The following is a 25,677-nucleotide window of genomic DNA, read 5'->3' on the forward strand; positions in this document are numbered from 1 at the left end:
CAGTTTCACAACATGTTGAACTGCTCCTTTAAGCCTGCTAGAACACCATACATACAGCGTCTGTATGATGTTGTTCTTCTGTTGTTCAGGTCGACTGCTCCTCCTACTCCTGGACGTCTCTTAAGGAGCGTTTTGAGACTCTGCTGGCAGCGAAGCATCTCTGAACGCACCACAGCGGCTTCAGTCCATTAGTCGGCTGGTTTGGAGGTTGTCGGAGCGTCTGCCAGGCCGTCGTCATGCCTGACTCGACGCCACGTCCCACAGAAAGCGGCGGTGACTTCCAGCCCGTTTCAGGCACCTCTGAGCCCCAAATCAAAGGCAGGCTGGCGGGCTGGAGACACCGAGTCTGGACCTGTAAACGTCCCCGTCCTCTCAGGCTGGAGGAGAACTTTCTTTTATGTGTGTGGTTTGGGTGGAGGAGGGGGGTTAACGTGTAAAAGCTTTCATGTTTCCACAGGCGGTGCCACCTCATATATCCGGCTGGATCCATTTTTATCCTTTGTGCTGTTGAGTTTGTGTTGTTCACCACAGCGACTGAGCGGCAGCCAGACTGTGGTTTCTGTCTGCAGCTCCACCTGAGCTGCCAGGTCCAGGACGGAGGAGAAACCAGAATGAAGTGGATCTGCAGACGTTTCGTACCCACTGAGGCGACCTCAGGCACAGTTAAAAACCTGAACAAGGAGCTAACAGTTTGATTTTATCCAAACAAATTTAAAGATATGTCAGTTTTAATAAGAATTTGTTTTTAGGAGACTACTTTGAACATTTTTGATTAAACACTTCCTGTGATCAGCTAACTTTTGTCTGTTAATAAGATAAATTGTCAATTAAAACATAAATAGCAAAATAAAACCCATATGGAGGCCCATCCCTACCAAGAAATGAAAAAGATGGATGACAAAAAACAGGAAATACTATGAAATAAAGATAGAGATTATATAAAAATTAAAACCGTCAGATTTCTTAGTAAATAAGCTTATTGAAAGATTGCTGGTCAGAATTTTGAGGTAACAACAAAAAATTGCACAAAGTATGAAACTATAGCTTAAGCATTGATAAGCTGAAGCTTACTGGATACTGATCTGAGATAATCTGACAGTCAGTGCAGCACTTTGTGTTTTCTTATCATTACAACCTGACAGTTGTGTAGTTGGCGAGCGGTTTTCTCTGTATGTTTGAAGCTGAGTTCAGTGAGCAGCTCACAGCTTCAGGCCTCAGTTTACTCCTTCAGCTCTGCAGCCACACAGAAACATCTCCAGCCTTCACACGCAGAAACAAACCGCTGCGTTTAGATGTGACCTCAGGCCAGAGAATCAAACGCTTTAATCACAGCGCAGGAAGAGCCTCGCTGCAGCGTCTGCATGACACAGCTGATCCAAAGCGACAGCAGGCTTTAAATGCAACACCACCACTCGGCGACTGAGCACGCTCAGACGCCTCGGGTCACTGCTTCAACCGAAACCACCTCGGACTGTCCTCGCGGCAGTCGCACAGCAAACACACACAGTAAACAGCTGTATTAACAGGCCAATGAAAAGCTTTAATGCCTCTGTGTTTTATGGAGTCTGCAGTAAAGTCTTTATGGGTGTCATGTTGTTCTGGAGGTTTATGATGTCATCAGGTCGTGACCTGAGCTCCAGGCTGATGTCACTAGCAACCAATGATGAAAATGAAAATTACCGATGCTGTTCTGACGCCTTTTAAAACAAACAGATTCATTTCGTCTCATAAAACAGCAGGAAATGTGCTGAAAATGTGTCTTTACTTGCAGCAGTTGGTTATTTAGTTAATTGGTCATTATTTTCATTACTGTCAATTACTGTTTTGGTTTTTCAAACAGAGATACCAAACATCTAAACCAAAGTCATTCCTGAATTGTTTCATCTTTTAGATTAAGTTGAAGAGCTTGTACAAAACAGGATTTTACCTTGAAAGAATAATAAAGAGAAAATGTGACACTGATCATTTTAATGATGTGTCAGAGTTTTGGAGCAACGTGAAAACCGGAGAACAGCTCATATGGATGTTTGTAACGTCTCCCTCCGTCCCTCAATCTACAGCCTGACTAAAAGACACTGAGGTTGAGTTTAAAGGTAAAATGTCCGTTTGTGAGGTTTGAAACAAATCACAGTTACATTACAGCTGACGAATCCCAGAAAAGAGAAATGTAGAAAAGCAGTTTAGTTTGAGGCTTTTCTGAAAACCATTGGATTATCAACAAAGAACAGCAACATTAATTTCACGCTTGAGGAGCGAGGCTGGTTTCATCCTGTGGGCTATGCAGAGCTCTGATTGGAGCTCCAACACCTCCAGCATCAAACTCTGAAAGTGAACCACCAACACACAGACGGAGGTGACGAAGTGTGTTTGTGTTAATTAATGTTCCCGCCTGACTTCCACAGACCCGTTGTTCTGCTCTGATGAGGCCCAATCAGATCGTCTCCTCATCAAGCAGCTTAATTAGCATCTTCACAGTCTTTAAACATTAAAAACAACTGTTAGCATAGCCCTGCTAATGTTATGTTAGCTTTGTGCCTGGCCTCACTGTCACCTTTGTTCCCTTTGAGCTGACACGCGGTCAGTTAGCTGGATGTTTAATCAACGTTGCTTAGTCTTGCTAATGCAGAGTTACCTTAGTGCCCATGTCTTAACTTAATGTCAGCTTCTGAAATATAAGGAGTGATTATTCTTCCAACGTGATTAACTCCACCGCTAACCACATAGGCACATCATTTAAACGGCATAAATTAGCTTCGTTTGTTGCTAACATTTTTTTTTATTCCCACCTGTTTTATAGTTTATTCGGTAAGGTGGTGTAATAGTTAATCTTAATAACATGCAACATCTTTATCAATTCTGCCATCACACCATCATCAATATTCAATGATTCCACAACATGTGCAATGTCAGTTCACAACATCGTGCAGTACTGCCTGTCACTTTATCTTTGTTACCCATTATTTTGTATAAATGCTGCTCTTGCGCTAGGCACTGGTTATACTCCTTTCCCTTATACTAAACATTTTGTACTCCAACCATCTTATTATTTTTGCTATTATTTTCTGTAATAACTAGAATCAGTGCATGGCCCTGGCCTGGGAAATGCACTGGTGTCTTAGCAGTTAGTTTCACAATTTAATTTGTCTTTAACCTGTAAATAGTGTTTTGTAATGTGTTCTTGTAAGCAACTCCTGGCACAAGAATTTCCTTCGGGATTAATAAAGTTCTGTCTTATCTTAATAGTTAAAAGAGAACAGATCTAACATGAGTTACTGGTGACCAGCCTGAGCTAACAGGGTGCTAAGCTAACATGACATCAGTTAACACACCAGTTAAATGTGTTCACTCACTGGAAAACCAAAAACACCAAAATGAACATTGTGTGCCATCTCGACTAACGTCAACTTAGTTAACTAAGCTTAGCACTCCTAATGTTATGTTGTACCCTGTAAGCCCTATTGTGTTAACCTCATGTCTGGATGGCTAATGTTCAGCAGCTTGATAAGTTTTTATCAAGTCAAGTTTGATAAATTATTCTGAACAAGAAAAGCACGTTTAATTGACGTTACTGCATTTTTTGCCTCGTTTTTGTTAGCTTTGTGCTCTGTTGAGTGCCTGTAGCTTAGTCCTGCTAATGTAATGTTAGCGTTGTGCTGTGGTAATGGATGTCAGATTGCTGGCGGGTTAGCTGACACTACATTAACATTTTGTTCTGTTTTTCTTGGTCTTACACTCCTGGATGACTTTTTCAATCTAGCAGACTAAGACGGGGAATGAAGTCATGAAGTAAGGCCAGCCCCCCCACAGTGTGCTGCTTTGTCACACCTGCCCCCAGCCTTTGATAAATTACCCCCGACACTCCCCTGGATAAGGAAATATAGATGTGTTTAAACGTGTTTAAATAAATGTCTGTGTTTGAAGTGGAAATTTAATTTAGCCTGTTTTGTACAGCGAGCAGCAGAAATAAAAGAAAACCTTAACCATCTGCATCAAAGCAGCCTCGGCTGTCAGCTGCTATCTCGGGATTTACTTAAAAATTCAGCACTTGAAAGATCCATTTTTAAATGAAGGCCAGCCTCAGTTTTCCATGCAGCTTCAGAGGAAGACGCCCCTCCCTGGGGACATTAGAGCATTAAAGGTGCCGTAATTAGCCGAGCGAGCTGCCAGCTCCACATTAGCTTTTTACCGCTGCCATATGTTAGCTGCTGCTCACCGGTGATCACAAAGGGACGAAAGCAGAAAGACAGAAAGGAAAAGACGGGCCTGTCCTCATGTGACACGGTCATATGCTATCAATATGCTGCCATGTTTTTAATGGGCCCTCTGGTTGGAACGTGGCTCGCCTCGACTCGTCGTTTTCATTTGAATTTCCTCTGTAAGTGAGGCTGCAGGCAGCCATCCATCAGCATGACTCTCGTCCAGCGGTCCACAGTTATTATATGAAATCGCTGCTGTGAGAGGTTTGGCTTCATGACACAAAGCAGGAACACAGAAAGTCCTGCGTCTGTGGACCCGAGTGTCGGAGAACAACCGGAGAGATAAAACCTCTCCTTCACTGTGTAACTTGTTAAACATGCAAGAAGACATGTGAACATGCTGACAGTCAGCTGTGGAACGTAACTCCGACTACTCACTTCACTGCAGTTTGCCATTTTAGTGCTGGAGTTGCTTATTGCACGTTTTGCTTATTAATGATAACATATGCTAATATTAGCATCATGCTCATGATAATAATTTGGTCTGAAAATGGAGGTGATGATTTTATAGTTGGCACTTCTGGCACTGTTTCCTTCTTTACTTCTGGATCTCCGTCCATTTTTAAATGAACTGAAGAGCTTCTGTAATTCAAAGGCCAATAAAACTGATCCCATGAGCCGATCAGCCGAATGGGATTTCTCAGTAAAGACAAAAGTTCACGCTAACAACACACAATCCGTGTTTTAACTGACACAGACTTCAAACTACTCGCCAAACCACTCAAAACCAAAACCAACATGTTAACCTCCAAGCAGCTGATCTGTGTGTGTGTGTGTGTGTGTGATATTTTTTGTTTAAATCTGCATTACGATGTCTTTTGGATTAAACAAAGATTAGCTAATGAAATTGTTGAAATTGTGAACTGTAATTTAAAACAATCTCAGATAAAACTATTTTATTTTCAGATTAATACATTAATACATATATTTCCATGTTTTAAGCATATTAGAAACATTTATGTACCAAGTGGAACCTGGGAAATACCAGCACATGACACGTGACTGAGTTCAGTATGAACAAACATCAGACTGGTGCGTGTAACATGCGTGTTGCACACACACATGAAGACACAGGAAGCCGCACAGCTGAAATCCAACCCTCCTCAAAGCTCCGTGGCCTCGCAGCTCTGCTTTGGTGTTTCGAAAGTGTTGCTGTTATTCAGGAGGGAGGTCACGAAGCTGATCTCCTCCTCCTCCTTGTCCTCCTCTTCGTCCTCCCCCTCCGTCTTCTCTTCGCCCCCCCCACTTACTCTCCTCTTCGTCCTCCCTCTTCTCTTGATTCTCCTCCTCGTCCTCCCTCTCCTCCTCGTCCTCCCTCTCCTCTTCGTCCTCCCTCTCCTCCTCGTCCTCCCTCTCCTCCCCCTCCCTCTCCTCTTCGTCCTCCCTCTCCTCCCTCTCCTCCCCCTCCCTCTCCTCCTCGTCCTCCCTCTCCTCCCTCTCCTCTTCGTCCTCCCTCTCCTCCCCCTCCTCCTCGTCCTCCCTCTCCTCCCCCTCCTCCTCGTCCTCCCTCTCCTCCCTCTCCTCCTCGTCCTCCCTCTCCTCCCCCTCCCTCTCGTCTTCGTCCTCCCTCTCCTCCCCCTCCCTCTTCTCTTCGTCCTCCCTCTCCTCCCTCTCCTCCTCGTCCTCCCTCTCCTCCCCCTCCCTCTCCTCTTCGTCCTCCCTCTGCTGCCCCTCCTCCTCTGGTGAGATTTAGTGAAACACTCGACCACAAAAGCCTGTTTAAGTCTGTCACTTTCCCATCGTTCCCAGTCCTGCTGCCAAGCCAGAGACATCTGATTTAAGGAATAATGAAATGCAGAAAACTGGTTTTCCCATAATTACAGACTGTGTTATCTCGGCACGAGAGACGCAGAGAAGAAAAGAGGAGCTTCCACAGCGAGGCTCCACTTCGGCTTCTAAATGAAGAGCCTGAAAGTGTTTCTGGCTGATGTGAACCTGATGTGTTGAGTTGAACCACAGTTTGTTGGCGTGAACGCTGACGGAGCAGCTTTCTGTTCGACATCTCACTTCATGTTCTGTCATCTCTAACTTCACGTCAGACTTCATCACTGCTCACAAATGAATAATTCTGTACGTTTCGGCTTTGTGTTTGACCTGATTTAGTCGGGTTCGTTTCATTCATGTGGGTGAGGAAATCTGACCGGCCGTGTCACTTCTGCCATTTTCTAAAAATACTGAGATGGCTGTAATGTCACCCAGCTGCAGGGCAGATGTTGTTAGACTCCATACATTCATCTGGATCTGAATGCAATCTGTACTCTGTCCGTATTTCCTTCCACGTTGCTGTTGTACCAACGCGAGCGCTCAGTCGGCTGCTTCTTTGAAACTTCCTGTAACGTTTCAGACCGAGTCAGTCGGAGCTACATGCTAACGCTGCTCGGTTCAGGTTTTCTTCCTGCTTAATGCTAACAGGCTCATAGATTAATATAGTGATGCTTTACTGTGTGTTTAATAAAACATGAGCATCTTCACATGGTTAAATTTTTATAATTTTTAGGACTGTATCTTAAATCCCCCACTAGGTTACAGCTTATACTTTTATGTATTAATATGTTACACTGTTTGATTACATTATACACCATATTCCTGTTGTATTTCCATGTACAATAGTGCTGACTCTGACTGTTGTAATCTTGTTTCTTTTCATTTACTCCAAATTTTATTTCTATTTACCTCCTATATTTATTTCTTACTTCCTCAGATTATCTGTGCTGATTTCTGTCTTTGTGCTGCTGTGACAGCAAGATTTCCTCTCTCCATGAAGCTTCAGCGTGGATTTCATGTCCTTCCACTATGTTAAAAATGTTGCTTCAAATCTGCACTGTCCGGTGTGACTGGTGGAAAATACTGCAGATATTTAATTTTTCAGCGTCATTTTAAGGAATTTGGTGTAGAAAACAAATGCTGTGTAATGTGATGATGTGAGCTGAGTGCAGCTCAGTTCAGCTCCGCGTTCTCCAGCTTCTGTACACACTTAGATCGTGTTTCAGCTCTGGCAGAGCTGCTGTGTTATTTAGTGAATCCAGCTTTAGGTATTCTGAGGTCCAGGTTCAGCCACCGCTGAAACCACCTCAGCCCTCCAGCAGCACCTCACCACAGTCACTCAGCGTCCACGGACTTCTAAAAGTGCTGTGGCTCGAGGTTTAACACAGAAAGCCTGGCAGCGAGCAGAAACCAGAGACCAGGATCCAGAGTGGAATCCTGGAGGACTGTGGTGAGGTGTCGGTTCTGAAGGTGGAACTGAACCCTGCATTTATCTCTGTTTAGAACAATGTGGGTGAGATCCCTCCCTTCCTCGACGAGGCCTCGGCAGGAAGGTGTGGCGTTAGGAGCTGGAGCTGGATGTGAGCGGAGCGCTGAGGCTTGGCTGGGGGACAGTTTGGAGGGGGTTTCTGGGCCGCTGTGGATCCAGGCCTGGAACAGGATGGAAGGAGTGCGGCACAGGGCGGCGCTCCAAGCTGTCAGCGGGCTCTTGACGGAGCGCTCTGAGGTGGATGGGGTTCCTCGCGGGGCCTCTCGGCACATAATTGCATCCAAAAGGTTGTCGCGAGCTCGCCAGACGAGCTGCAGTCTGCAGAGCTGCGCTGATCCTTTCGAGTCAGAAAACTGCTGCTCGACAACAGACAGGACAACCGACACATTCAGCTACTCGTGTTAAAGTACACAAGTATTATCAGCTGAATGTACCTGAAGTACTTAATGTATCAGTGTGCTGTTTATCCTGAAGCCTCAGTGTCAGAGCTACAGACCATTTGAACTACTTTATACACACCCTTTGGTCCAGAGGCTTCCAACCTGAGGGGCCGGGCCCCTCCACAGGGTCACCAGCTGAGGGGCTAATGAAAGAAAAAAACTGGTCCAGGTGGGTCAAACAAACAGGACTTTAACGCAGCCAGCAGCTCCATGTGGCCCACTTGAAACCAAAAATCAATTTTCAGAATGCACTTAACTTATGTCATGTACGAAACATAACCTTTACGTTATCAAGGTGTTTATTAAAGTCCAAACCATGTCCAAACTGAGCAGTTTGATGTCCAAACTGCCACTGTTTCCACTGTTTGATGAAGGTTCGGTCGCTCGCGTCCATCAGTTAAACTGCTGACTCATACGATCTGTTAATAGATGCTTTCAAACATCCGCGTGGACCTCAGTGTTGTTTTAAGTTTGTTGTTTCATAAAACCTGTCTGATCAATACGTATTTTATCCTGTCAGTTCAGCTGTTTTCTCTCCTTAAGGGCAGATTTAGGATTTGATGGTGTAAAAGTCCTCCTGTGACTGCGTAGTTTTTAACAGGGCAGAGAGACGCTGTCTTCTGGTCATTCTCAGATTGTTTTGAACTTGCTGGTTGTAATTGCTCCGTTGGTTAATAAAGATTTGAAACTGTTCGTGTTGCTGGGGTGAAGTCGTCGTTCCTCATAATCAGGACGAACCCGTCAGCTCGCAGCACTTGGCTCCCGAACCGCTAATCTGCTGCGATGGCCGACATCTTGGCCTGTCACGTGTGATTATACGAGTGCGGATGGAGAGCCGGCGTGCCGTGAATATTCCTCCACCTCATTACTGAGCCTCCGCCCTGACGATCATCCACGCTGACACAATCATTATGAATAATTATCATCTCAGCTAAAAAGTCGCATTTTGTTTTAAATGTGCCTCAAACGTTGGACGACAGTGTGACTGTTCAGTGAAGGAGAAAGGAAAGATGATGATGATGTTTTCATGTTGATTTCTTCAGCTCTTCTTCCTCTTTGTGTTTCATACATTTTTACCATTTACCAGTTTTACCGATCAGGACAAGTAAATTCCTGATTCAGGAGGCCAAAATGTTTTGTGGTTTGATGTCATTTCACAGAATAAAACATCAGAAGCTGGAAGTTGATTTAGACGTCAGATTCATGATCCGGTTACCGAAGAGGAGGAGGAGGAGGTTTACGCTTTTCTATGATTGTTTGCAGGAAGACAACATTTAAGAGGATTGGTGTATTGATTATTGTTTGACAATCAAAACTGTGCTTGAAGTGCCAGAAGCGAACGCAACCGGACATCTTTAGGTTGTTGAAGACGTTTCACCTCTCATCAGAAAGGCTTCTTGAGAGATGAGAGGTGAAACGTCTTCAACAAAGATATCCGGTTGCCTTCGCTCCTGGCACTTCAACTACCACATCCCGGATGCCTGAGAACCTACATCAACGATCCAATCCACCACCGGGGGTCCACGCTGGGCATCAGGGTCAGAACTGTGGTGCGTTGTGGCCCGTAGCGTGTTCAGGACTGTGGTGCGTTGTGGCCCGTAGCGTGTTCAGGACTGTGGTGCGTTGTGGCCCGTAGCGTGTTCAGGACTGTGGTGCGTTGTGGCCCGTAGCGTGTTCAGGACTGTGGTGCGTGTTCAGGACTGTGGTGCGTGTTCAGGACTGTGGTGCGTGTTCAGGACTGTGGTGCGTGTTCAGGACTGTGGTGCGTTGTGGCCCGTAGCGTGTTCAGGAGTACAGTTTTTGCTGCAGCCAATTGCAGCACTGATATGAACTGATTTCTCTACACAAGCTGATGTGTGTGGTTGAAGATGCCAATGCTAATTAATTAGCATCTAATTTTCCAGAGCGGGGGGCATGACAGGAAATGGGAGCTGGACCATGATGGAGTCCCCCCTCCTCCTCCTCGTCTGGGAGGCTCCAACTAATTGGGTCAGGATCATTGACTCCTTCAGGATCAGGGGACAGATAATAAATGAAGGAGGTGGAGGAGGAGGATGAAGCTGTGGTGAAGCGACAGCGCCCACAGCTGATCTGAGATCATCTCTGGCCAGTTTCACTGTGAATCTTTAAACGTCACTCAGCTGAGTGATCTCTGGGCTGGATCAAACCAGAAAGCACATGCTGTAAAATAAAATGGTTTTTGTTTGACTAGCACACAAATTTCAGATGGAAGAGGAAACTGGACTCACCACTCAGATTTTTTTACTACAGAAAAGTATGTATGTATGTATCTATATGTGTGTGTGTATATTGTGACGACCCCTCCACACCTCTAGCTGTGCTGTGGTTGCTCTTTATGTTCTGTCTTGCAGGGGGCATCTTTAGCTGATGAGCTGCACCTGGGCCCAGTGCAGTGCCTTGAAAAGGCCTCTGGTCTTCAGTCTTTAGGCGCTTCTCCTTCCTCAGTTAACATGCGCCATGTGATTGCTGCGGTGTTGCAGGCTTTTTGTTTATTTTCTAGTTTATTTGGTTTTTGCATCCATACACCTACCCATCACCATGCCTACACTACTGATACGGACACTGATTACTGTTATGATTTAGTGATTTGTGATATTTTGTAATAAATTTAGCTTATTTGGAGTTCTCCTCGTCTCTGCTCCCGTTCTTGGTTGCAGCCTTTGAGCCGGGTTGTAACAATATATATCTATATATATATATATATATATATATAGATATATGTGTAGCCTTATGGGAATAATGCACTGAAAACAGGGCCTTTCCTCATGACAGTAATCCACTAAGAGCAGATAAAGTATTTTGTACAACGCAGAAGAACGTGTTTTGCTGTGGTTTATCGCAGCGGCCCGACCTGATCCATCCCGGTCTGGTCCCCGCTGACAACCTCAGAGGTCACTGCAGACGTTTGTTTTCTCTGCTTTCTCTGCTGTCGAAGGTTCGGCCAGACGTGGAGACTGAAATCTGAAGCCTGTGGATGTTTTGTGGTGAACGGCAGGAGGAAGAAATAGAACGGCTAAGTGAAGGTACACTTCAGAGAGTCTGGTTTCCCTCACCACATCATCACAATGCCAGTACACAACACAGCGACATATTGAAGCCAGACCCCCACAGGCCCGCAGAGCCGCTTCCATACGAAGCCACAACAAAGACCTGCAAACTTCACAGAGTCCATCATGAGCTGAAGCCTCAGCCAGGACTGAAATAAAACTGCTCAGCACAGACCAGAATCATAAAAAAGTACAATCCAAAAGTGACTTCATGTGGGCAACTCAGACTCCGGGATCTTCTGCAGGATTACAATCCAGAACAACCTGAAGGAACCTGCTGGGGCTGAACACCACGCGTTCATCAGGAGCCTGACAGGTGAGCATACAGAGAATAACAGCCAATCAGAAACAAGAACTCGTCCTGCATCTGGACTGATGTTCCCTGTTCACACATCACTCAGATTTATTGCTTAGCTTTGGTTTCAGTAGACCAGATGTCAACATCAGTCAGACTTTAATTTACCTGTGAACTGCGATGTCAGGCACTCGTAATGTAGTGAGAAATAATTAATAGCTTAATTCATTAAAAGATAATTATATATTTTGGTATTCATAATGGAAAGTCTGCGCAGAGTAAAAGCAAAATCATGTGAAGTAATTTATACCTTATACATCGCAGTCTGTTCATGGATCCACTGATTTGTGGGTAAACACCTTCTACATTTTCATACCAAATTTCTTAAATTTATTTTCTGTCAACTGTGAACAACATTAAACTGATCAAATGTGACGAGGCAGATTAGTGTCTGCGGTGTCATGGTCACATATGGCAGCAATGTCCAGCCGTCTGCATACCTTTGGCCACGTAGTGCAGATTCCCCTGATGGTAAAATCCCACGTCAGCGATAAGAGCTGCGCTCATCTGATTTTCTGGGAAAAAAACATTTTTATGTGCAGTTTTCTAATTATTTTTCCCCTCAAGAGATGTCTATGAGAGGAGCAAAGGAAAATAATAAGCGGGTAAACAAATAAAAATGTCACACATGATCCTCATTTACTGTGGTCGAGAGCACAATTTAGATCAGGCAGCATGAGGAGAAGCAGTGACAGGGAGAGAGACCACATCAGTCCACCAATCCACGCCAGGCTCTGGTCCCCGAGCACCCCGAGACCATCCTTATTATCTGCTCGACAACAAGACGGGGAGGACGACCGGGAGGACGACCGGGAGGACGACCGTGTCCTTGTTGCAGTACAGACCCACTGCAGTAAACGTTGAGTCTAGTTTAGCACAAACAGTGCAGGCAGAAACGCAGACTGTCGAACAGAAATGTGTCAGGTTTATTTTCTGTTTTCACCAAAACAACAAACAGAGCAGATTTAGCAGGACTTTTAAAAGAGAATCAGAGACAGAGCTTGTTGTTTAGTCTAGCTTAGCAAAAGTTTTAATAGCCGAAGATTGATTTTGGATGTGTCACATGACAACCCAATGTCCCTCTGTCTCTGTTGGACACTGGGTCGTCATGTGACAGAGGGCTGTGTTAGCCATCAGTTCAATCTGTTGTCAGTTTTCGTTGAATGAAGCCAGTGAGCAAAGACCTATAAGCTACGTCTAGAAGCTAAGAGCTAATTACAACTTGAAGCTAAGCTAACTGGTCCCAGAAGCTAACTCTAAGCTAGCTGAAGCTAACTGTAAGACAATCAAGCCTGGCTCTTGTGTTCATCCTGCTAGCCTTTAGCCTTTAGCAAGCTAAACACATTGATAGCAAGGCCGTGCAGATGAACTTCCTGCCCGTCACCTGTTTAAAAGCTCCATTAAAGAGATTAAATCATTAATTTGTCTTCTTGTGTCTGATTTTGTGCCTGAGAACTCGAGGAAACTTTAATCCTCTCTGCTGAAACGATATTGTTTTACGGGATCCCTCCACACAAGCCGACATGCTTACGTAACCGTCATTTTCTTTTCTCTTCATCCTCTGAAAGTTTGAATGCGCCGAGGCCTCAGTTAATAGGCAGTTAATATCTAAATGGGTCGGCCGTTGCCTTTTACGTTGATTAGCTCTTCTATTTTTCCAAAATCACATTTCCTCCTCCTGACTGAAGACAGCTTTAATTAAGAGAACAGACACTGAGCAGAATGAAAATCAGCTGCACACTGCAGAAATATAAAAATCAGGAGAGCAGAGACGAAATAAATTGGTTCCTGTTACATCATCCCACTCTCTTTCTTCGTGTAATTTGGACTTTTTACTTTTCACCAGGGTTTTTTTTATACTAACATGATGTGAAACATACAGAGGACCAACCCTGCCAGGACAAGAAACAAAAAGACAAATAGATAAAATGTTTGGCACCATGACAAATAAAAATGGTTGCAAATCTAATCTGTTGAAATGATGTGACGGAAGTAAAGTTTTCAACACCAGCTGCTCTGCTTGATGGCTTTAATCTGTTCGTGTCTGGTGATTTGTCGCCGTGTCAGTGATAACAAAGAGCTCCTCCTCTTCATCAGCAGACGTGTTAATATTAACTTCACTCAAACATCACGTAGAGACGAGCTGAGAAAGCCGGTTCAAAGTGCTGACGAGGGGCCGTCATACATGTGAATCCTGATGTTTTGGGGGAAACAGATTAAAACCAGACTGTAAACAGTTTTATGTCTTCACTTTCTGCTGTTCTGTGAATAAGCAGCGAGATGATGTTTTCCAGCCTGTTCATGAGTGATCATCACTGAGGGCCTTTTAAATGTGCGCGTTCCAGTTTTACGCTTTACTTTGAACAGACGAAATGAGGAGTCATACGAGTCACAGCTGAATTTGTGAAAAAGGTGAGAAACAAAGAGAAACACGAATGCAGAGACGTCCGTGATTATGAGTCGAGTTATTCGTCATGTTTTTGCGTCGGTGTGAACCGACGGTTTCCTTCCTGTTTTTCCTCAGCTGGACAGAATGAGCCTCTGCAGCAGCAGACAGATAATCTCTGATAAAACTGATGACCGGTTCACAGAGAAAGTTTTCTGTGAGAGCAGCAGAGCGACGATCAGGATTTCCACATCTCATCAAACACTTTCCACACTTCATCGCAGAGTGCGACTCTCAAATCTTAAAGCAGAGGAGATTAAAAGGGGAATTACAACATAATCTTAAATAATCCAAGCAGCACGGACACTCGAGTGCAGAGTTATTCTGAGGTCTGACAACACTGTCAATCAACACCCAGATTACAGTTAAAATTAGCACGGAAACTTGGTGTTAATTTGTCCTGGTCGCCTCTGAGAGATGATTAATCTGAGAGGAGCCTCGCAAAGATAAAACTGTGATTAATCACATAATGGATTTAATATTTTTACACCCGCTGCTGGTGCATTCATGTTTGCTCTGCAGCCGCTTTGGTTCTTTAAGTTTGACAAGGGGAGATTAGAAAATGAATGATATTAAAATGTAGAGGCTGCCTATGTCTTCTGGGTACGGTGGCCATGAGGAGCCAAACTGAGACCCCAGAACATCACAGGGAAGCTGCTTCTGTTTTCTCACAGCTGTGTGTTGGATAAATTAACATGCTGTGCGTCCGTCGTTCATTAAACTCATAATTAAATTAAAGTTGGGCCTCTGGTGTAAATCTCTTCCCTCCCGAGTCCTCCTGCTGGAGCTTTCGGTGTGAAGACACTCCCGAAGCCTCGTGGTCGAGTCTGAAAACTGATCTGAAACAAGACGTCTCAGGGCTTCGGTTCATCTGACGAGCTCAGAGTTGGAGGGTTTGAATCGATCTCTGAAGGTCTGTGCTCAGTGAGGGACTAACGCTGTGTCGCGGCTGCAGGGAAACCAGCACAGCATGCCGAGGGATGTGTTCATGCTACCAACAGGAAGCTGTCACACACCTGCAGTTTAGTCAGTCATCAATGACCCACTTTCACTCTCTGAGACACTTTGGGCTGCCGCAGCTTTTGAAGGAGTCGATGGAAATGAAGTTTCCAGCAGCTGCGACAGACGAGCCTTCGCTGCATCAGTTATGACACCGAGTTCACAGCAAAACAAAAGAAATGAGATCTGAGCAGCTTTGTCACAGCAGCTGGACAGACGGCTGATGGGAGGCAGAGGAGGATGACAGTATTTACTCAGCTGCTGTTCTTTGTCCTGTCTCCTCAGTATCATCACCCTCAGCCTCTGTGTATTTCTGACTTCTTCTCTCACATGAAACTTCCTGTCTTCAGCGTGTTAGTCACATATCAGTGACCGCAGTGGCTGACGCAGTCAAACTCACCTTTCATCGGGTCTCGGCTCGGCGTCCGGAGGTCTTCTGACACCTGAGGGTCTCGACGGCTCGTCCTCGCTGTGGGGCCGAACACAAACACAAAGAGAAAAAGGAGCCGCCGGAGGTCGTATCTCAGATCAGGTTCAGTGTTAACTGCTGATGGGAAACAAGTTTCAGTGGAAACAACGAAGCTGACGAGCTGCAGCTGGTTTATCAAACCGTTCTGCCTGTTTGCTTCAGTCTGCTGCTGACACTTTTGAGTTTCCTTTCTAGAAATTTATTTCTGAACATTTTCCAACAATGAAGCAGGTACAGTGCAACACAAAAACATTTTTTCCATCCCATTTCACATCTTTAGGAAGCAACAACAAAATGCTCACTGTCTTATCTTTATGGTTCATACACTTAAGAAGCAACCAAAGATCAAACAGAACAATCGAATGACAGAAGATTTCAGCAGAGCAGCTCTTATGTTTGCAACGCACACATCGCATCAGTCCTTTCAGTTATTTCTACAGTCTTCACTGTTGTTTTTTCAGCTAACATTAGTTTACTAACTACTTTTTTACTTTTTATCCTCTCACCCATTTTGTTATATTTCTTTTTATGCCAATTCTTATGCTAACTTTTTATCTTAATGTCAGTTTCACTTGTGCTTATTCTGTAATACGTGATTTCCTTTGATGCTCAGTTTTATTCTATTTTCTTTTATGCTAATGCTGCTTTTTTAAGTTGGCGTAAATTGTTTTTCAGCTAATGTTATTTTTTTTATGCTAACATGCTAACACGTGTGCATGTGTCTTCCAGGTAACTCGTCTGACTCATTTAAATTCATCTTAATGGCTTTTAACCCAAGCTGAAGGACAGTGAACACATCACAGGCTCATAAGGTTTGTAGGTTTCGGCATTTTTTGGATTTAAATGTTCGTCCTGATCCTCCTGGCTATTTTTAAACTTCATTCATTTGTTTTTTGTTGGTGACCTTTGTGTTCACACCAAACCTTAAAATGGACTCATCGATAACACAGCGTCAACTGGAAAATAAATTAATAATACTCTATTCGTTTTCTCCATCAATTAAAGAAGCTCTCTGAGGCTTTAAACTTTCCTCTGGGGGCTGATAAAACTTTGACATTGTTGAAATAATCAAGAGAAGCAGAAGTTTGAATAAGTGGTTATGAATTTTTCATGCACATCTGAATATCTGAGTGACTGTCTGGTTTGAGTTAAAAGCAAATAACAGAAACAAGTCCAAAATCCCCCCCCCTCCTCTCCCGCCTCGCGCTCCTCACCCCCGGCCTCTGTAGAAGAAACAAAAGCAGACAGTAGCGTTGTGTCAAAGGCTGCTGGTTTTTATCTACTTGCCGCTGTGACAAAGACATCAGTGCTTGCATCCCGCTCTCATCATTAATTGATTCTTGTAAGCGACTTGCTGCTCTGCGCTCCGACAAACAATCTGCAAAAACAGACCCCACAACAACCAGCGACCACTAAAACAACCACAAGATGACGAAACAGAGCCTGGGGCTAGAAAATAATGAGTCCACTACGGCATGAGGAGCCGCTAACCTGCAACATGTCTCTGGAAACGCGCCTTTGTCTCTCGGTTATCACTGCAGAGTCTGAGTAAGCCTTCAGCTGGACTTGCAGACGCTGATCTCTTGGATGATCGGAGGTCAAATGTTTGGATATTAGGGTTCGCTCTGGTTTCTCTGAAGAAGGTCAAATTGTTCTTGAAGCTTGTCCTCTAACTCAAAGGGGAACAAAATACCCAGCAACTGTTCGCAAGCCAGAACATTTCCAGGCTTGGAACTGAACATTATGTCATATACTGTATGCCTGTTGAAAAGGTAAAAGAGAGTCCACAGCTCAATGATGTTCTCTGCACACGTGAATCGGTGTTTGTTTAACTTCACCAAACAGAACTGAGCTCGACATGGTTAATTAGACCCAATCCAAAATGGACTCAAAATATTAGAGAATATTTAGACCTGATCCATGACAGACCAGAGGACTTTCAGAGGACTGCATCCAAAATGGACCCCAGGGATAATTAGATGTAATTTGAAGTGTTCTGAAAAAGGCCAGGTTTGGCATGATGTAGCCTGGAGATTAATTTTGGGACCCAGGGATTGTCAGGCACAGTCCAATCAGAGATCAGATTTGAACTGATCTCACCTGAGGACAGTCAGACCAGGTTTTCCAAAGTCAGTTTTCCAAAGAAAACTAAGGTCCATTTCAAATGGGCCAGAAGATAGATAGAAGTTTAGATAAGACAAGACAATGGGACATCGCTAGACCTAATTACACTAATATAGATCCTGGACCTGGGTGGGGTCTTACGGAGAAAAACAGAGACTCATTGGGACAGGCAGACCAGAGCCAAAATAGACCACAAGGGTAAGTGGACAAGATCTAAATGGCACCTGAGGACAATCAAACTGGGATCAAAGATACAAGGACAAAAACCTCTAAATGATCCAATCTTTTCACCCAGAAGGGACTGGTGGGAAGTCTGGTTTCGGAGCTTCAGAGTTTCTGAAGGTAACCGAAGTGTTTGTTGGAACTGGTTCAAAGCAGTCTGTGTTCTCAGAGCTCAAAGTGTCCTGTGTGAAGCGTTCTGATCCTGCAGGATGTAATCGTCCAAAGCCTCTGACCTGAGCACTTTAATGAAATCCGTCTTAAGCTAACGGTGGCTGATTACTTCCTGGTGATTACAGCGGTGAATCAGAGGAGCTGCAGCCCAAAACACTGGAGAAACAAGAAAGAAAAGTTGTCTCTGACCCACATTGACAGATAAGTGGATGTTTGGAGCTAAATAATTCAAAAATATTATTATATTCGAGTCTGCCGTTCATCCTTTTTGATGAATCACTGAAACATTAGTAATGCTGATAGTTATTTATGATTTACTACAATGAATCCAAATGAGCTGCTTCAGGGGTCGACAGGAAGCGAGATGAGACCACCTTTGTCGGTGATCTCTGTGCATTTTGTCCCACGTCACGGTACGGCTGCTGGGTTCAAATACATCCAAATGAACTGACCTTTGGTTGGAAACGCTCCCGGGTTTGAACCAACTGGTCTAAAACAACGAGGTGTGAAAAGACCTTTACGGGCTTACAATCTGAGCGCGTGTTCTCATCTTACTGATGAGCTATTATTGGAAGAGATATCATCTGATATTTGTTGATGGTTTGATCAAAGAGATGTCAGCTGATCATCTTATATTTCCAAGTGTAATGCCATTTTAGTGACTGCCTGAATCAGTTTTATCATAGAGGAAATCAGTGTTTTACCCCAGAGGTGTTTTTAAGTGAGATTCCCTCAGCCTGACTCTGTGCGGAAGGATTTTTAGATCTGCTGAAAGTTTAGTCACACAAGGTCCATTTACTGAGGTATGAGGCAGATGTTTGCGTTGTGTTGGCACCAGCAGTAAGGTCTTCCTCCCACCACCACCACCAGCATCATGTTGTTACCTTTCTAACAGATACGATGAAATCTCTGCAGACTAACGGAAGCTTAATCTGTTGGCTGATCTTCAAAAAAGGTATTTTGTACTTCAAAGCTGCTTACAGACTTTCATTTGATTCCTGAGAAGAACAGTGAGAGCTGAGCGCTGCAGGATTTCAAGCACATTTACTCCCAAAGTCCAAGTCCGTTTTTGTGCAAGGTTTTTCTACTGTACTTTTCTACATTTTTAAGTGACAGCCTTACAAGCTAAAATAACAGTGAAACAAAAACAGCAGAAACTGTGAAAATGAAGCAAAACTGATAAAGTGGAAACTACAGTAGAGTTATTCTGTGTTTTTTAATATTTCTGTCATATAACATCATCGTAAGTAAGTTAAAAATAAGCTATGTACATGAATGTGCATGTATGCTGCATCAGCTTCATTCAGCAGAATGAGTAATTGTGCAAAAACTGTCAGGAGCTAAACAGCACACATGTACATGGCACATGAAAGATGAAAAAGATGAAAGTGACATATTTTGTCATTGGAGGGAACTCACTCCAACGAAATTCGTGCTCTGCATTTAACCCACCCAAGTGACGTGCACACACACACAGCAAACCCGGGGCAGTGGGCGACCGCGTGCAGCGCCCGGGGAGCAGTGGGGGTTAGGTACCTTGCTCAAGGGTACCTCAGCCATGGACACCGGGACGGGGAATCGAACCAGCGATCCACCGGTTACGGGTCCGACACCCTAACCGCTGATCCACGACTGCCCCACATGTGCAATTATTGAATGTTAAGGTGCATTTTAGTATTACATTTAAGTGCAATTTCCATCTCTGACCACAAAATTCATTTGAGGGCCTTTTATTCTGAAGGAACCTGCTGCGAGGGTCATGCATTTATCATCCAACCAAATGACTATCCATCACTGAAATACTCAACCAAAAGTTCTAAACATATCCTAATCAATAATCAATCAATGCATAACGGACTGTAGAGAACAAGTGCAGGAGGCTCACAGTCTGAGGAAAGATCCCACTCTGTAGTCTGCTGTCACGGCGGCAGATACTTCTGTACATGTGTCAGACGGCAGCGGAGTGAACAGCTTGTGTCTGGATTCGTTTACAGAAATCATGTAAAGTTTTGGCGTCCTGCAGAAACAAAACGCAGCAGACAGAAGATCAGCACGAGTCAGTTTGGATGAACATGAGATGGATTTTTCCACCCAGTCCTGTTGTGTGAATGTTTGATGGAGACAGACAGTAGATGGAGCCGGTGCTCCAGAGGTTAAACCACTGCAGAAGAAGAAGAGGGCGAAGAAGAGGACGAAGAAGAGGACAAAGAAGAGGGCGCTGTGACAAGACAAATGTCATTAAAACGATCAAGTCAAACATGAAACAAAACATGATGGAAAACAGACGTTTCAGCTGATTAACATCATAACACACGATGACCTTGATATCCCAACATACCCAGCCCACAAACAGGTAAAACTCCTGCAGGTGTTTCTCCTGAAACCGAGCCACAGTATACACATGAAACTTGACTTGACTCAGTCATCCAGTCAAGCTGCTGCTGCATTTAAAGAACTTGTATCTGGTGCATCCTGCCCTGTTGCTTGTTTGCTTGCTTGTACAGTCGGTCTGATTGTGGTCTTTCTCTGCCTGCTCAGCCACTCGGCCACCACTCGGTTTCATATTAAACCTCAACAGCTCTGTGTGACTTAAAATGACACATTTGGATAAAATCTGTCCCAAAAAAGGTCTTTCAAAACAATTGTTATTACTTTAAATGAAGGAAATTTTCAGTTTCCAAGGCAGCAGAGGATGTTTTAAAACTGAACTTTTTGTCAGTATTTAGTGTTTTCCTCCTTTGTGTTGCTGCAGTTTCTTTGTCCAATAATAAAAATAATGAGCCGTAAAGTCCAGAGGAAGATGATCACAAACATTTCTTCAAATTAAAGTTCCTCTGAGGGCAGACGTGATGAAACTCTCTCTGCTTCATGAACAACTTTCTCTGTTTTCTTTAAATCTTCGGTTTGACACGTTCACACATATTTTGTTGCAAATTGGAAATAATTAACTTGGCAAAAGCAGAACGCTTCAGCGCCGCATTGTTTCTTTATGAAGAGGGGTAATTAATGTTTAATTTAAGAGGCGAATGCAGATGTATAAAAGGCACAAATGGCAGCAAGCTCTCTGTAGCTGCATATTTAAATATTAATGACTTCAGTCAAAATAAGACACTCGACATCCTCTTTATGAAGAAAAAAGTAATTTATTTCTTATTCTTTTTCATTTCCTAAATGAGATTCACTTCCACACATGAACTTTTTTCTCATTCTGCTCTTCACTCAGCAGAAACTGGACTTCAGTCTGAGCTTTCATCGACTCAGAAAAACAATCGTCTTCTTCAAACGTTTGTTCAGTGAGGCTCAGATGTCCACTTTATGAGTTCATCAGTCCCCACATGTTGTTTCTGTCCTTACTGAGGACATGGAACGACGGCCGGTCACCGGGCAACAGCACCTTCGGCTGCTTTACCATCTTTAACACAGACAGTTAAAGTGCTCAACTGTCCTGAGATCAGCCAGCTGCAAATTAAAATCCCGTGGGATGAACTTCCTTCATTCTCTGGCATGTTGTCGGCGTGTTGTTGACATGTTGATGGCGTGTTGTCACCATACTGCTGGCCTGTCATCAGTGGGTTGTTGGTGTATTGTTGGTTTGTTGGTGACATGTCATTTGTTAGCATGTTGTCGGTGTGTTGTTTGTGTGTTGTCTGCATGTTGCCACTGTGTTGGTGATGCGTCGTCAAAGGTTGTTGGTGTATTATAGCATCAACATGACATCCCGTGTTGTCACATGTCGTCGTGGTGGCATGTCGCCGTGTCCTTAGCGTGTTGACCTGTACCTTTGTCCCTGATGAGATTAGGTCATGTGAGCTGCGACTGCAATGTGGCTTATGGGCCGTTTTCATTAAGCGTGTGACTAAAGGAGCAGAGTGGGACGTCGTCTCGGGCTCTAATCTTTAATAGATCTTTGATAAAGGCGGCTCAGTTATTAAGAGTCGTGCTGTTTGTGTGACAGCAGCAGTTTAATCATCCACTCACTCAGCTGCTGCTTTCTTTAAGATTTAAGAGGATTTAAAGATGAATGTGAAGTGAACATCACTGATGTTAAACTCCATGTTTTACTGGTCTGTCGTTCAGCTGATCCGAGGTCAGATCTGACGCTGTTTCAGAGGTTCTTTGATAATAAGCTATCGAATGACAAAAGCTAATTTCTTCTTCTCTGCAGACTTGTGATAAAAACCTCCAACATTTTATGCTATTTTGTAAATTCATGCTTGAATTTTCAGGTTTTTACCTAAACTGAGCTTTTGTGAGAGAAAGAAACTTGAACTTTTGTTATTTTAAACAAATTTCAATTGCGTGTTTCCCCAGCATGAAGAAACAGGAAATATTTTTATATTAACTCAGTCTGCTCTTCTTTAGACAGTAAAACAGCTTTGATCTGTGATTAAGCTCAATGTTTGGGTCTTACAGCATTTGTTTTCTCTTCAATTCATTACATTTTAGTTATTAAGATACAATAAGATAAGTTAAGATAAGATTTCCTTTATTGTCCCACATTGGGGAAATTCACATTTAAAATGTTTAGTATTGTGCGATTTCTTTCAGGCCACACTGAACAAACATGTTAGGACAAGGAAGCTCCATTTAATACTCAATTAAATTTCTTTTATTATTTAGTAAGGATGTGGGGCTCACGCTGCCCCCTCAACAAACCGCATGTCTGCTGCTGTCGTGTGTTGGAAGGCTTCCTGATTTGATCTCAAAACCTTTTTACACCCAGTCTAACTTCCTGTCACTGCCAACACTCAACACAAAGGGCTTCAGCTTAGCTCTAACATGTCTGTTCTATAACGTGCACTCATGACATGTTACCTTGATTACCTGGAGAGTTTCTTCTTCTGGTTTTTCTCCCAGTGCTGTCTGATTGGACGGCTGACCTCCAGTCATGAAGTCTGACAAAAATCTAAATATGAGAAATCAGGAACTCATGTGTGACAGCATCCTCAGACCAGATCCTGCACTGAGGGATTGTGGGTAACACTGTGGCTCCCATGCCGATGAAACGTGAGCTTATTGTCAAGGTTTTGTGTGACAGAAGGAATGAAGCCACACAAAGATTGTTTTGAAAATGAAAGAGAAAAGGTTGTGCTGATCGTGATCCTCGTGTTGTGAAATTTTCGATGTGATGTTCAACTCCTCTCTGAGCCTGACAGCATCAGATCTGATGTTAATCATAGTTTGTTTGTTTCTTGACACTGAATACATTTTATGGTGTTCTTAAGATATTTATTTTGTTTTGTTTTATTTTATTTTGACATTTTTTTGTTTAGTGCAATGCTTACTTTCTTTTTTATATTTGTGTTTGCATGCTGATTAGAGCTTTGCCCTTTGACTGATTCAATGCATACTGTAGTAAGAAATAATACTAGAAAAACAGAGTTGTCTGTTCACTTTAAGCCCAGCAGTCTGAGAGACAAAACTCAGGGTAACAGCCTGAATAATTAAGAGGTAAAAGTGAACAGATCCCAAGCCATGATCATCATGCAAACAGACTGAGTCTAATGCTAACAGATCAGGACAGACATGCTAACATTAGCATAGCACCGTTCCAAAGCAGCCTAATATAATATGGTGACTCGTGAAGGCAATATGAGTGTGGTCTTCTGTTCATAGAAAACCCAGTGCAGAGCTGATGTCTGTGCTGTTAGTACAGAATTAGCCTTCAAACTGACCTGAACACCACATGAGGCGTTCAGTGTTAGCGTTGAAGAGATCTGCTGTGATGTCTTCTCTTGATGTTTTTGGGCACTTCCTGTGTTTCTGTGATAAAGGCCAAAAACTGTTGACTTCAATTATTCATCGACCGCAACACAGGAACATGCTAATTAGCATCATGTCAGCGTGTGTCAGGCAGCAATTATGTTAATCCCAATGAGGGCTTCAAGTCCGTCCTGTCTCGGCTCAGGGAGGGAAACACTGGTGCTGCTGGAGGACCATATTAACATCCTCATTGGAGAAGCAGTTGCTCCTTCCATAACAAGGCTAGACTACTGTTAACATAAATAACAGGTAATGTTATATATTAAATATTATCTGAGCACAATTCAACCCATTAAATACTCAAATACATCAATAACGCTAACAATGGTTACCACACTACAGACACACAAACTCATTTGTGAGCTCTGATGTTTGAGTACAATGACTGATGGGTAATCTTTGGGTTCAGTTCCATTCTCTGGAACGTCTGGTTATGTAGGAGGCACTCGTGACTTAGTCCACAATGAATGGGGCCTCATGGTGCTGTAACCCCAAAATGTAACTCACAAAACCGAAAGTGAAAAAATAATTTTAGCCATTTGGCTCCATTCACTCCCGTTCATTGAAGATGACCTCACAAGCGCCATCTGGATGAGCTGCAGCCAACATTCGGTACAATAGGACTAATAGGAAGTGGACAAGCAGTCTGCAAAAGATACACAGTTTGAATCTAACATGGCTGAACTTCCTTAGCAAGCACAGAGAACTACCAGTTCTGTCTGTTAGCGGTTTGTTAGCTTCTTTCTCTTGTCTGTCATCTCTCCCTCTCCTTTTTCCCTCTATCTCCCCCCTGTCTCTCCTCCTCTCCCCCTCTCCTCCTCTCCCCCTCTCCTGTCTCTCCCCCTCTCCTGTCTCTTCTCCCCCTCCCTCTTCTGTCTCTCCTGTCTCTCCTCTCCACCCTCTCCTGTCTCTCCTCTCCCCCCTCTCCTGTCACTCCCCCTCTCCTGTCTCTCCTCCCCCCTCCCTCTCCTGTCTCTGCTGTCTCTCCTGTCTCTCCTCTCCCCCCTCTCCTGTCTCTCCACCCTCTCCTGTCTCTTCCCCTCTCCTCTCTCTCCTCTCCCCTCCCTCTCCTGTCTCTGCTGTCTCTCCTGTCTCTCCTCTCCCCCCTCTCCTGTCTCTGCTGTCTCTCCTGTCTCTCCTCTCCCCCCTCTCCTGTCTCTCCTCTCCACCCTCTCCTGTCTCTCCACCCTCTCCTGTCTCTCCACCCTCTCCTGTCTCTCCTCTCCCCCCTCTCCTGTCTCTCCACCCTCTCCTGTCTCTTCCCCTCTCCTCTCTCTCCTCTCCCCTCCCTCTCCTGTCTCTGCTGTCTCTCCTGTCTCTCCTCTCCCCCCTCTCCTGTCTCTCCTCTCCACCCTCTCCTGTCTCTCCACCCTCTCCTGTCTCTCCTCTCCCCTCCCTCCTGTCTCTCCCCAATCTCCTGTCTCTCCTGTCTTTAACTTTAGTTTTATTTATTTGACTGTGTCAGGAATCATTTCTGTTCTTAACCTGTAGCCTACACTGCGCTCAGGTGATGCTGCACACCTTTGGTCTGTACTTTATGATTATCTGACCATCACATGACATGAACTAATTCTTTAAATCTGTTTCAACACGGAAGCTTTATTCAAGACCTGAAGTGTTAAATGATTTCAGACAGGAAAGTGTTGGACAGCAGCGCTCGCCATTCAATGATTTTTATTTGCGAAGACATGACAAAAGGTAAAAGAAAGATACTACTACTAATAATAATATCAGTGTGTACTTTTACTGACTTGTAAAGGAGTATTTGAACACTGTGTATGGTATTAGTACTGTAACTGCAGTACAAGAAGTTCTGTCAGGTGAATGTTCAGACTGAACTCACTTAAACTCTCTCAGTCCCCATCACGGCCTCCTCTTGTACGAAACAGATAAATGAACTGCTATTTCTCACCAAAACTCTACGGCCAATCAGAGACGGCGAGTGCCGCGGCCTCTCCTCACAGGGGGAACTAATTTATTGAGCTCACGGTTGGAGGAAAATACACCATTAAAGGGCATATTTAAGCACATTTGCAATCCTTAGAAGAAGGTAACGCTATTTGAATTTGCCCCGGCTTGAAGGAGAGTCTTTAATGTTGTGTCCACGGGAC

The 25,677-nt window shown here is 43.9% G+C and overlaps 1 protein-coding gene across 2 annotated transcripts in view; it reads left to right on the plus strand.

The window, feature by feature from the left end:
* Window positions 1-1,971, plus strand: part of gtdc1 (glycosyltransferase-like domain containing 1) — a 28,507-nt gene extending 26,536 nt beyond the window's left edge. For both annotated transcript variants that reach the window (XM_046403661.1, XM_046403662.1), the window contains one exon: window positions 90-1,971. In XM_046403661.1, the coding sequence (XP_046259617.1) occupies window positions 90-164 (75 nt within the window). In that variant the 3' untranslated portion in view covers window positions 165-1,971. The remainder of the gene's footprint in view (window positions 1-89) is intronic.
* Window positions 1,972-25,677: the final 23,706 nt, after the last annotated feature.

This window comes from Scatophagus argus, chromosome 11, assembly GCF_020382885.2.
Source record: "Scatophagus argus isolate fScaArg1 chromosome 11, fScaArg1.pri, whole genome shotgun sequence".
Lineage (NCBI taxonomy): Eukaryota > Metazoa > Chordata > Actinopteri > Scatophagidae > Scatophagus > Scatophagus argus.